Source organism: Callorhinchus milii, unplaced genomic scaffold, assembly GCF_018977255.1.
Source record: "Callorhinchus milii isolate IMCB2004 unplaced genomic scaffold, IMCB_Cmil_1.0 Scaffold10, whole genome shotgun sequence".
In the NCBI taxonomy this organism is placed as follows: Eukaryota; Metazoa; Chordata; class Chondrichthyes; order Chimaeriformes; family Callorhinchidae; genus Callorhinchus; species Callorhinchus milii.
Window position 1 is genome coordinate 2,618,604 of NW_024704751.1, and position 13,636 is coordinate 2,632,239.

Sequence of the window (13,636 nt, forward strand, 5' to 3'; positions counted from 1 at the left end):
ATAATGGTGCAGTGGATTACCATCACAAACCTAGCCTGTAAATGCCTCTACCCTCAGCCCCTCAATATATAATAATCCTTGTATCTGATGATGTAACTACCATTTTAGCAAGGCATCCCAAGGGATTTTGCTGTGAAGTGTAGTAACTGTGTGTTTGTAGGCAAACGTGGCAGCCAATTTGTGCACACAAACAGCTATGAGAAGTAAATGACCAATTTTAACGTGCGGTGGGGGGCAGGGTGTAGGTTGGTCAGCGGGCAGGAACTTCCTTCTCTTTTCAAGTAGAAAAGCTGCGGGATCTCTTAACGTCCACTCACAGTGGTAACACAAGCCTGCAATGTCCTCACGAGCCCAGCATGACTGACTAAGAGTGAGTGTAAGAGGAGATTAGTTTGCTTGGGGACGATGCTGGGTGATTTAGTGAACGCTTTCATTTGAGGGTTGCGACCAGAGTTGTGTACAATCCGTCTGACCTTTTGTTCTCTCCAGGATATGAATCTATTGCTTCAGAATCCTACACCACACTGGCATTCCTTTGAAGGGATGGCTTTTGATAAACCCGCAGCCCACTGCCCACAGCTATTTGTTGGATATCTAATGTAAGTGATGCCTCTCCTTATCCACTAGAACAAGGAGTGTTCCCCACACCAGCCTAGCTTTGCCAACCAGAGAATGTTAACATAATGCTTCTTCAAATGTCCTTCAGGAATTTAGGGCTTAATCTGCTAGATAGAGTACCACAGGACCCAAACTGACAGGAAATTAGATTTTCCTAAATTGTAAACTAGAATATAAGTGAATTAAGTGGAGAGAGTGCACAAACTCTTTTGTCAGTCACTATGATGGTACCACTGTTTCACTGTGTTGTAAAGGCAATGGTATCACAGTGACTGATGGGGCCAGACTAGGGAGCGTGACTCACTGAAGAGCGGTGTGCGTGACTTCGGGAGGGTATGGTCTGGTGGATTGGGCAGAGAGGTGGCAGGTGAAAACGAATGCAGGAAAGTGTGCAGCGATACACTGTATGAAGATGACTAAGGAGGGAGAGAAACTACATATTTAATTTTAAAAGGAGTGGAAGAGCAGAGACCTGCATTTAGTATACACGTCATTAAAGGTGGAAGTTAGTAAAGCTGTAACAAAAAGCAAATTGGCAATACTAAACCTGCATAAAACGATAGTTAGCTCACGGTGTCCAGTTTAGGGGCATCCCATTATAGGAAGGATATCAAGATAATAATAATAATAATCCTTGCATTGGGTATAGCAAATGTTCTGGATGATCTGCATTTGATATATCGCCTTATAATATTTATCTAATTATCACAATTCGAGACGTCTCAAAGCGTTTCACAGAATATACTGCAAAGTGAATTGATTGTATATTTTGTGGGCAACACACGGCAGCCAATTGCGCACAGCAGTATCCCACGAACAGTGTGGATTGAGTGACCAAATTTTTTTTTTTGAAGGAATTATTACCCCCAGAAAAACAATCCATCAATTGACTAACAACCGGGTTCCTACTTACTGCTAGGTGAACGGAGGAGTACGTTTCGCCCTGCCGGGAATCGAACCCAGGTCCTCTCGCTTGCGAGGCGAGTGCTCTAACCACTGAGCTACAGGTCTCCACTGATGGAAGACAGAATTAGATGAATATCTGAAAAGGAAAATCTAAAAGGATGTGAGGGAAAAGCTGGGAGAATGGGACTAATGGATAGTATGGACATGAGCCAAATGGCCTATCCCTGTGCTGGAAATGTCTGAGGCCCCACAGTGTGGATGTGGCAGACAAAGCAAGTGCAGGACATGAGACCTATCACCCGCTAACCCGAGGTCTTGTTGACCCCCATCAAACCTGCCAGCAAAAGCCTGAACACGTAGGGTGGTTCTCGCTGGATAAGTATCGCTTAAAACTAGTATTGTTAACTCCATGGTTACCATTGCACTTGGCAGAGAACTGGAGAGAGAAGCTGTGAAATGTGGCTCAACGTGACAAAATGAACAACCCCACTGCGTTGCCTGCAGAGAGGCTGTAGACTCACACACACAGCAACATTAAGCTGCCCAGTTGCTCGGGGCAGGTTGACCGGGAGTGTATTTCACTGTTGTCGTTGCTTGTTACTGCACCAAAGCCTGAGTGTTCCAGCACAGCGCCACACACGGGGAGTGGGGAAACGTCAACTCGGCAGAAACAAATTGGAAGATCGAGCTACTCGGTACTTATAATAATCCTCGTGTTGATATAGCGCCTTATCACGTCGTCGAGATGTCTCACAGCGCTTCGCGGGATATGCGTGTGATAAACTGGTGTGATTTCGGTTTTGCGGAGTGGGGTGGCTGAACGATGCAGGCAAACACTGCAGCCAATCTGCGCAGAGGGGTGTCCCACAAACAGCCGTGAAGTGAGTGACCAATTTTATTTGGGAGAGTTGTTTCCCAGGAAAGACGCTCCTCTCTCGAAAGACGCAACAGCAACTTGCATTTACACAGCAGGCCTGCGTGCCGGGCGAAGTCTCGGGAGTGGCAGGAAAGATGCCGGAAGAGAATTTTTATTTGTTTCGTCCACAAAACACAACAGTCCACCCTGCTTTACAGTGAAGGCTTTGAGATGTCTCAACGACGTGATAAGGCGCTTGTATTAAATACAAGGAATATTATATTATTTTATAAAACTGGGTGTTCGAGAAAAACTCCTAATTCGTGACATCCTAGCTCAAGGGTCAAGAGACTATGGTTATTCTAATTCCGAGAGTTGTTATTTTCATTGAGATCCGTTGTTCTTTACCACATCTCAACCAGGACGGTCATTAAATGCCCTGTATCAGAGCCTCCCATCGCGACCCTGAGGTCAGTTGAACGTTGCTTCATAATCCAGACGTATTACTCTGGGTGAGGTGGGTTAGTGTGAAATAAAATAGCTTGTTATTGTATAATCCTTTAAACCATACTGAAATATTACTGTGTTATTTCTGACTCTGCTTAAATGCGTAGGGAGTAGAATTGGTCCCTATTTTGTTTGCGTGCTGGCACCCCTTAGTCACATTGAATAACTTAATAATAATATTAATAATAATAATATTCATTCCACTTGATACAGAACTTTAATGTCGGGAGGATGTCTGAACGAGTTTTTACTGGGTTTTACTGTAAAATGCAGTGACTGTGTATTTTATAGGCGAACGTTGCAGTCAATCGGAGCACAGCAGCATCCCAAACAGCCATGAAGCGAGTGAGCCTGAGTGGCACAAGTCAAAATTCAAAGGTGACTTGGTGGAGGACCTTCCGAGAGATCTGGTTGAATTAACTTGGGAACATGGTAACAGTCCACTGAAGGGTTTAACTGTCCCCGGGCCACTGAAGTGATTACCATGTGGAGTCCTGTAGCTCAGTGGTTAGAGCATTCGCCTCACAAGCGAGAGACTTGGGATCGATTCCCAGCAGCGCGAGACCTTGGGCAAGTTTCCTTACTCCGCATGTCTAATAATAATAATTCCTCAAGACAAAAACAATAATAGATTGGTCATTTCAGTCCACGACTGTTTGTGGGACACTGCTGTGCGCAATTGGCTGCCGCGTTTCACCCACAAATATACAGTCAATTCTCTTTACCGTATATTCTGTGAAACGCTTTGAGACGTCTCGAAGACATGAAAAGCGCTATATCAAATGCAAGGATTATTATTATTACCATACCGAGTTACTTAAGGAGTTAATGGCACCAAAGCACTGAAGGGTTAACGGTACCAGAAAACAGCTGTCAGTTTCTTATTTTAGAATCATAGAATTATACAGCACAGAAGGAGGCCATTCGGCACATCGTACCATCAGCTTATATCGCCTCTCTTCATTCTTTCTGCCAAAATGCATCACTTTGCATTTCTCCACCTTAAATTTCATCTGCCACGTGTCTGCCCATTTCATCAGTCTGTCTATGTCTTCCTGCAGTCTACTATCCTCCTCACCATTTACTACATTTGCTAGCTTTATATCATCTGCAAACTTGGAAATTGTGCTCCCTATACCCAGGTCCAGGTCATTTATATAGATTAAAAACAGCAGTGGTCCTAATACTGACCCCTGAGGAACACCACTGCAAACTTCCCTCCACTCTGAAAAACAACCGTTCACCACCACTCTCTGCTCTCTGTCTCCCAGCGAGTTCTGTATCCGCTGCCACTGTCCCTTTAATGCCGTGGGCTTCTATTTTGCTCACAAGTCTCTTATGTGGCACTTTATCAAACTAATTTTGAAAATCCATATAAACTACATTAACTGCACTCTACCTTCATCCACCCTCTCCCTTACTTCATCAGAAAACTCCTTATCAGGTTTGTCAGACATGATTTGCCTTTAATAAATCTGTGTTTCCTGTCCTTTATTAACCTAGAATTTTCTAAGTGAACATTAATTTTGTCCCGGATTATCATTTCTGGAAGTTTCCCCACTACTGTCGTGAGGCTGACCGGCCTTCTCCCCCTTTTTGTACAGGGGAGTAACATTTGCAACCCTCCAGTCCTCTGACACCACTCCAGTATCCAAGGAGGATTGAAAGATTGTGGCCAGAGCCTCCGTTATTTCCACCCTCACTTCCCTCAGTTTACTTGAAAAGTTCTCTCTTGCTCAATAAGGAATTCCAACTCTTTTGCTAAAAGGCACAGTTCTCTCTTGCTCTCTAATTCTCTCTGGCTCAAGAATTCCCTCTCTCACCAAATTCCTTAACAGAAGTCCCACTCAGCTCCCCCCCTCCTTCTGCCGGGGCTCTTTGCTCGAGAAAAAATATGGAACCCTTCACGAATTTGTGTATTTTCCGTGCCATCACAAAGTAAAAGACAAAAAATGGTCTTTGCAGGTCAAGCCTGGGTGGAATTTGTTGCCTTTTCATCTCAGTTCAGAGAGCTGCGCTGATTTGTGAGCAGTTGGCATTGACCACCTCAGTGCCTACAGTCACACTTGCGACCCCTCGCGGTGTGGGCAAGCCACTACACCTTAGTTTACATTGGGAGCACTGTACCCGCTTTTGATGGTGGACGGTTTTCTGCAAACCATGAACCAGAAAAGCGGTTTGATTACTGAAAAGGTAATAACATGAGGCGTGTTTGGATGTGAGGTTCAGTGTGGAGAGGGAAAAAAAAACAATAATGTGGTAGATATTCAACACTTTCGTCTCATCGCTCACTCGTGCTGTGCGCGAACCAAAACTGCAGGGTGCTGAATCGAAGCAAAGAACAAATCTAATTGTGGGAAGATGATTGAAAGCAGCGAACGCCTGGGATAAGAGTGAGCGTACAAGAGCATAGCTGTATGTATGGGCATTGCGTTCACACAGATATGTTGCTGCTGACAGGAGCAAGAACATGCCCTGTCCATCTCCCAGGGAATTGATTCCAGCTCAGTTCATCTCGCAAGACCATTGTCCTCCACTGATTGTGGTCCTGTGGTTTATTATCCAGATATTTGTTCAATTCAGGCTTTTTTTTAATAAAAAGAACAGAATTCATCCAGCAATAACTACCTTCAATATGATTTGTTCTCCCATGTCTATTATTCTGTGGGGAAAGTGCATTTCTTCCAAATCTTCTGCCTTGCTTGGCATTTCTGCTCTTGTGCCCTCTATTCCTGCAGTCAATTTTAAGCAGACACACTTTGGTTGAACCACCGTTTGATGCTAAGAACAAAAAAAATTGGGGGATTGTTGGACAGTGTTCAAGGAGCAGGATCAAATTTAATGCAAAAATGCAGAAAAATTGTAACTTTCAAATAGGAAAGATGCTCTTCAGGAGCTGAAATTTCTCCCCCTTGAGACTCATTAGTCTGACTCGCCAGAGCTCCACGTGATTAAAGTAAATAATGAAAGTAAAGTTGCCAGATTCTCCAGTCACTTGTGCAATAATTTTGAAATTGTGAAAGCCCCCCCCCACCACACACAGAGTATGAAAGGACTCCTGTTCCTCGAGTCCCTGCAGGCAGTAGCTTTGTAATAAGATTGATTTATCAAAATGGGCAACTTTAATAATAATAATCCTTGCGTTTGATATAGTGCCTTATTACGTCGTTGAGACGTCTCAAAGCGTTTCACAGAATATATTGTAAAGGGAATTGACTATATTTTGCGGCTGAAACACAGCAGCCATTTGTTTCATTCAGCTTGGTCAAAGCTCCTTAATTCATGATTGATTTCCGTGTTGTTGCTGGGGGTAGAGGGTGGGAAGGGGAGCAAAGCGTAAAGACACGCACATGATCTCTGCGCACAGCTGCACCGTAAGATCAGTCCTTTAGTAGGTCTTCAGTGAAGATCATGGTGTGTGTGTGTGTGTGTCTGGGTGTGAAAGCTGTTTTGCAATATGTGCTTTTGAAATTCAGCCTAGTGATACAAATGTTATATTTTGTCCATTTCAAACTTGTGCCTGGACAGAGCCACAAAGCACTAGGATAAATGGGAGTAACTTATTGGTAATGAATTAGTGACATCTGTGTGGGTTTTTTTTCACCCCTGGAACTCACTCATGTATATTCATTCAGTGGTGATTGATTGATTGAAACGAACAGAAGAAAAGTAAAGAACGTCTCATATCTTTTGAATGGAATCTCACAGTGCCACTCTCTCTTTGCAGTTAACCGTGACAATTAATGACAACAGCACCAGCAGATTTCATTTGTATAGCGGCCTGCACACAGGATAGTGTGTCAGGACACTGCTTCAACTAACAATTAAGTGTAAGAATGGGCCTGGGAAATGGCACAAAGTTCTAACTTCCAAATCTTTTACCTAGCAGGCATACAGTGGAGTCCTGTAGCTCAGTGGTTAGAGCACTCGCTTTGCAAGTGAGAGACCTGAGTTCAATTCCCGTCAGGACGAAACCTTGGGCAAGTTTCCTACCCCACACTGTAATAATAATCCCTCCAAAACCAAAAACAATAATAAATTGGTCATTTTTAATCTACGACTGTTTGTAGGACATTGCTGTGCGCAATTGGCTGCCGCATTCGCCCACAAATATACAGTTAATTCACTTTACAGTATATTCTGTGAAGTGCTTTGAGACGTCTAGAAGACGTGAAAAGCGCTATATCAAATGCAAGGATTATTATTATTATTACAGTTGGATAGTTGGCTGTTGCTGCTGCCCCATTGGGAGGTTGTACGAGAGCAGTTTCTTATTTTCATTTTCAATATCGGCAGAGTATCATTTGAAGGAAGGAGGTTTTACACCGCTAATTGATCCTGTGTCTAATGAAGACCTTTTTGTTTGTACAGGTCCTGAGACATGAAGAGTTTGAAGAAGGCTGTAAGGCAAGTTGCAATGGGTGTGTAACACTTCTTATTTGATGTTTGTGCTGGTGCAGACAGATTGGCAAAAGTAAAAAGTCCATATGGTTGTGCGTTTGTGTTAAGCGCTCTGAGTCGCTACCCTGCGTGAGGGGCACTATATAAATGTTCGTCGTTGTTGTTGTGATGTGTGTGTGTGCATATTTTGGAGTTTGTGGGTCCAATCCATGTTCTCCTATACAATAACAGTGTGTAGGTTTGTGGCCGCTCTCGTTTAATTGCTGTAAATTGTATTGCAGGCCTTACGATGGAAAGTGGAGCAAAACCATGATTGGCTTTGGTTCAGAAGACAATCACTTTGTGTTAGAACTAACATATAATTACGGAGTCGGCAGCTACCATCTGGGGAATGACTTCTTGGTGAGTGAATATTTCTAAAGAGCGAGCGGACGGGAGGATGTTTCATAAATCGGCCTCTTATAGGTTTTTTTGGTGCTCGTTTTACAGTGGAAGAGAAGGGTTGCACTCCTTCCTGCAGGTCAGTCCAAGATCAGTCGATGGTGTGGTTCTCTAGCTGTGTACTGCAGTGTTTTTTGCTTCTCAGGGAATGACTCTTCAGTCAAGTAAGGCAGTGCGCAAGGCCAAGCAGGAGGGCTGGGCGCTGAGTGAAGCTGGTGACGGCATTTTTGTCACTGAAGCCCCTGGAGGATATAAAATCTTGTTGGTGGATAAAGAGGAGCCACAAACAGGTCTGTGCAGATTTCTTTTTCACACGTACACAAGGTTAACTCGACCCTCCTCTTCGACCGTGCCTTTGGTCATCCTCCTACCCCTCCCCACCCTCCACCCCTCCTCATCCCAACCACCAACTCGGGTGTGGATCCCTGACTGTCCAGCACCTTGGGACGTCCTCCTGATGTGAAAGGCGCTGTGCAAATGTGATTTGTTGCTACACTGCCGGGAGTGGGCGGGGGGAGGCGGGAGAGAGGCCAGGTGGCAGATACTTTTCCATCAACTTGTGAGAAGCTTCGTTGATTCTCCGGGAAAATAAAAATTCATTTCCATTAGTTATTTTTAGAATTTTGATGGTGCTTTGTTTTGTTAATTACCCTAATCCCAGCACAAAATCACTTTCAACTAAAGACTTGAAACGTGTATAATGAGCAGTAAGTCAGTCATTTGCATGTCATCTTTAAAGATTTACTGAGCATAGGAAAGGGAAACAAACTGGCTGGTGGCTGGTTTAACGTCAAACTGGTGATGGCTGCTATATTAATCACTCGGCTGCTTGGTAGACCTTTTTTCTACGAAAGTCGCCACACTCTCTGGGACTGCATCCCAGAGTTCCACCGACTCGCTCACTTCCTCCCACCCTCACCTTTTTCAAAATCATTCTCAAGGCTTTCCACTTTGTCCACGAAATTTGAACCCAATCCTCAGCTCGAGTACCAAGCCTGGACTGTCGAGCGCCTTGGGACATCCTCCCGATATGAATACAAATGTACATTTGAATTGTACACTTGACGACAGGTACCGTTTGAATCGTCCTTGTGACAAGAAAGGTGCTGTATTAGTGGCAAGGATTATTATTGCAACTAAGAGTCATTACATTTGATTTGAAGCGTTTTTAAGAGGTTTTTGGCATAGTATGTATTTTTTAATCAAACGGCAGGATAATAATGTTGATGATGATAAACATTATCATTAATAATAATAGGCAAATAACAATGTTAAAACTTCCTATTGTGCTGTTTTCTCTCGACCGCATTGAACCAGGCTGGGGATCTTTGGCTCGCTAGCCCGAGGCCCTTTGTTGCTTTCTTGGTTCAATGGAAACAATGCTGAAAACTATTCTACTTGTTACCAGATCCCGTGCAGAAGGTAACCCTTGCGGTGTCTGACCTCCAGCGCTCCATCAATTACTGGTCTAACCTGCTTGGGATGAAGGTCTACAAAAAGGATGAGGCCAACAAGAAGGCTGTGTTAGGTTACGCAGATGATCAGGTGAGGTCGAGCAAACCCACATCTGGCAGCTGGTGGGAGGCAGGGTCATGTGGTGCCGAGACATCATGCGACTGGCTAGCCAATAAATATCCTGTCTCATTGATCACAAATGTTCTGTGTTCTCTTGCCAAATCTCCCTCCTCCTCCTCTCCTGTGGATGCTTGACCTCACTTGCGTTTCACAGATGCTGGTCACCTTCTGGTACATCAAAGGAGGTTGTTATTCACGTGTGAGCCTCAGCAATGAGTGTTGCTGGGTGTTTACCAACCAGTAGGGGGATCAAGTCGAACCCCATCCTGCTCTCACCTGACAGGGTCTGTTGGCTAGAGGTGAGGGGTGAGCAGTGGGGATTGAGAGTAGAGCAGTGTTGTTAATTGTCTTTCACTCCATATTTTAGTGCAAACTTGAGCTACAGAACATTAGCGAGCCTGTTGATCATGGGACATCTTACGGAAGAATCGCTTTCTCCTGCCCAAGGGAGCAGGTAATAAGAGTGGAGAGAATTTTATCCATATGTGTGTGGGTTTCTTTGGTGGCATCTTTCTTGATTTTTTTTTCTTCCTCGTGGAAATCGCACATCTCCAAAGGAGGAATAGCAGGGTTACAGAGTCGCTCAGTTTTGTGCCAGTTTTGTAACGAACTTTGAAGCTTTTATCCTCGTTGAAGCCTCTGCCCAAAGCACTGTATAGTCTGTGGGTGGCATTTACTGCAGTGTTTTATTATTGAAGCTCAGCCTGAATCTGGTCCAAGTTGTTCTTGGATGAAGAGGAGGAAAGCAAGGTTAATGTGCAAATATCCATTCATACAGCATTGTGGTTTAAAACTTCACAAAGTGAATGGGGCTCCTAAATTGAGGGAACAGGGTGGTAATGAATAACTAACTGTAAATGGATGAAGCTGACGAGCAAGAAATCAAACACATACAGTTTGGCTCATTATTGTTCCTGCAAATATAAATTGGCTCCAGTCTCCCGCACGTCCCCTCCGCTGCACCATCGGCGCCTGCTTTCAGCCACTAGACCCTGAGAGTCTGGAACTCTCTGCCTCAGTCCTTCTGCTTGCACTCTTTGCCCATCTTCTGTTTGCACTCTTTGCCCAAGAGCTTCCTTTTCCACCGTGCCTACGGTCATCTCTCCTGTCCCTGGCTCGGGGTCACTATTAAGCGCTCCCAGACTCTACCCCGTGTCAAGGATGCAATTTAAATGTGAGTTGTTGTTGTAAAGGTCAATTTTTCATTATAGAAATAGAACAGAAAATGACTACAGTCTCTTAACCTCTACAGCCGACAAGAACGTAACAAAAATAAATTATTATTGCATTTGATAAAGCACCTTTCTTATTGGGAGGATTTCTCTAATGCTTCACAGGACTCACTGTAAAATGGAGTGACTGTTTTGCGGGTTAAATGTAACGAATGTAACTGAGCTGTCGTAGGTTTGAGATTTCTCTCTTAAAATTTTTTTTTTTAACAAAACAAAATCAAGCTGCCGGAAATCGAGGCGGAGATGAAGAAGGAGAACCAGAAAATCCTGACTCCGTTGGTTAGTTTGGACACTCCTGGAAAGGCGACGGTAGAAGTTATCATTCTGGCCGATCCTGTGAGTTATTACAACAACAACAAATTACATTTACGTCAGGAAAGGCGCTGGACAGTCAAGGATTTGGGCCGAGCTGGGGGTTGGGAATCAGGATATTAATATCGGGATATTAAGAATAGGATCAGAAGGTGTGGAGGGTGAGGAGGGCAGGCATAGGATAGTTATTACAGTTAATATTGTCATTATTAATAATTAATTATTAGTGGTAATAATAATAATCCTTACATTTAATATAGCACTTCACCACGTCTTTGAGATGTCTCAGAGCGCTTCACAGAATATACTGTAAAGTGAATTGACTATGTTCTGTGGGTGAAACGCAGCAGCCAATTGCGCACAGCAGCGTCCCACAAACAGTCGTGGATTGAGTGACCAAATTATTTTAATTTATTTTGAAGAGACTATTATCCTCAGAAAGCAATCCGCCAGTCGACTAACAAATGGGCTGCTACTTATTGCTAAGTGAACAGAGGCAAGCGGAGTAAAGAACGTTGACCAACATTTCGCCCTGCCCGGGAATCAAACTCAGGTCCTCTCGCTTGCTTGGCGAATGCTCTAACAACTGTGCTACAGGACTCCACATAATAATAATTATTAGTTATCGTGGTAATGTTGTGAGGAAGAGCTGCTGTAACTGCTTGCGTATTGGTATTGGCTCATGGTATGTGTGGTTCCGAGGACATTAGTAAAGGGTGAAGGACCCAGAGGTCATCACTGGTCTCTGCTTCCACAGGATGGTCACGAAATCTGCTTTGTGGGTGACGCTGCTTTCCGTCAGCTTTCCAGAGTGGATCCTGATGCCAACAAACTACTGGATGATGTGAGTAAATCTCAATATACAAACACACAGATATAAATATATACATGTGTGTGTGAATAGACACACGTACACGCTTATGTGCAAAGACACCTGCACACAGATCTACACACACAAACAAACAGGCAGATATACAAAAACATAAACGCACACATACAAAACACACATAGCCTAGAAACTGGTCACACCACTGGTTTGGTGTCTGATGGCAGATTTACCAGTATAATACAATATTATTTACATTTTTTGAGTTGCTTTCACGTCAGGAGGACATCCCAAAGCGTATATAAGTGTCAGTGAGGGTTTAACCTTGTGCTCCTTTCTCATTAGGCTATGGCGGCAGATAAGAGTGAAGAATGGTTTTCAAAACACAAACTGGAAAAGCCCTCGGCCTGATCGTTAGGGGACGTGGGATAAAACCACAAACGCATCTGCCTGGTGCAATCCTCAACCCCTCGTGCTTGATTCTGAGCCTGAAAACTGTGTGACTGGACCTTTACCTTCCTGCATGGAGAGCAGTCTGCCTGGAAGTGGCCAATACCGTTTGTCACCAAATCGTCTGGCCCATGGCTCGTACTTCACCCTGTGGAAGGAAGCTAATGGTGTACGCAATCTCTCTTTATTTCACAGACTTTTTTTCTTTGTCTCAAACTCCCAACATGGTCATTATTGCACTGTCTATCCATCAATCAGAGCGAGCATTTAGCATTGAGCTCTTAGGGGAGTAGGGGCAGGGGGATAGTGGGACCCAATCTATCAACCTCCACCCCACCAGCTGAAAGAGGTGGGGAGATTAGAAGCCGATGGAAATGCCCCAAATCAAAATTATTAGGAGGATAGTTAAACCTCTTCACTCCTCAAACCTCCGCTGCTTATAGACATATTCAAAATATTGCTGTGAAATCATGGGTTAAGTGTTGGTGCTGATATGTTTGCTTTGCCAAGACCTGGCTCTGCGGAAACTGCTCTGCGTAAAAAGGCTCTTTCCCTGCATAAGCTCGTGTTTATTTTTCCATCAACATGAAATAACTTCCAAACTGGTTGTAAATGTTAATGTTGGCTGGTGATTGGTGCGTCTTACCTTGGGAACATGTGGAAAGTCTCTCATTTACCAAGGTTGGAGCTTGCTTGTTAAATGAGAGACTTTCCATATGTTTTCCCCACTCCTCCCCCCATCTCCCTCTTCCCCCAACCTGCAATTGTCATTACTACTTGACTTCAATATTGAGATCGATTGTTGAGCTGGTTTTGTTTAACATTAAGAAATGGAAATGAATTGCTCTCCCTCCGATATATACTGTTGGAAAGCTGACAGTACATATTGGAGTGTTAACCTTGTGACGAGGTTCTCTGTTCAGTCTTGAATTAAAAACTTTGAATTAAAAACATCAAACCTTCCTCCAACTAATTAATAATATTCATCCGCGCATTTGATATAACAACTCAACCATGTCACCAATGTCTCAAAGCGCACCACAAGGCTTTGCTATGATGCTGGTATTTTGTAGGCACTGAAATGGAGTGTCAACCAATGCTGTGAGCTCAAAATTCCTGACGTGGGGCTTCAACTCACAACTTGCTAATTGAAAGTGCTAACAATTGAGCCAGGCTGACAAGTGAAGTTTCTTCTAGTAGGTGATTTCTAATGTATGTTATACAAACTGGGTTGAGGTGCCAGGTTATGACATTGTTTGAGCCTCGGAAGAAGAAAAGCTTTACAGTGCCACCTCCCAATCCTCTACCTTAATCTCCGCCTGTCACACACACCAAAAATGTAACAACAACAAATCGCACTTATACAGCACCTTTCACATTGGGAGGACGTCCCAAGATGCTGGACAGTCAAGGATTTGCACCCAAGCTGCAGACTGGAGTCGAGGGGTGGGGAGAGGGATTTTTTTTTTTGGGTGGGGTGGGGGGTGTCTGACACATGCGGAAACCCATCAC

At 43.9% G+C, this 13,636-nt stretch overlaps 1 protein-coding gene and 1 non-coding gene across 2 annotated transcripts; one reads left to right on the forward strand and one right to left on the reverse strand.

The window, feature by feature from the left end:
• Positions 1-1,556: 1,556 nt before the first annotated feature.
• trnaa-cgc lies at positions 1,557-1,629 on the reverse strand. Its single transcript has one exon. It is a non-coding gene; the product is annotated as a tRNA-Ala (tRNA).
• Positions 1,630-7,240: 5,611 nt separating this feature from the next.
• glod4 (glyoxalase domain containing 4) lies at positions 7,241-13,097 on the forward strand. The gene is made up of 8 exons (XM_042338820.1): positions 7,241-7,308; positions 7,570-7,690; positions 7,875-8,019; positions 9,138-9,274; positions 9,672-9,758; positions 10,759-10,872; positions 11,606-11,692; positions 12,020-13,097. Exons 2-8 carry the CDS (start codon positions 7,598-7,600, stop codon positions 12,083-12,085), a joined length of 729 nt encoding a protein of 242 aa, XP_042194754.1. The 5' UTR covers positions 7,241-7,308; positions 7,570-7,597; the 3' UTR covers positions 12,086-13,097.
• The last annotated feature ends 539 nt before the right edge of the window (positions 13,098-13,636 follow it).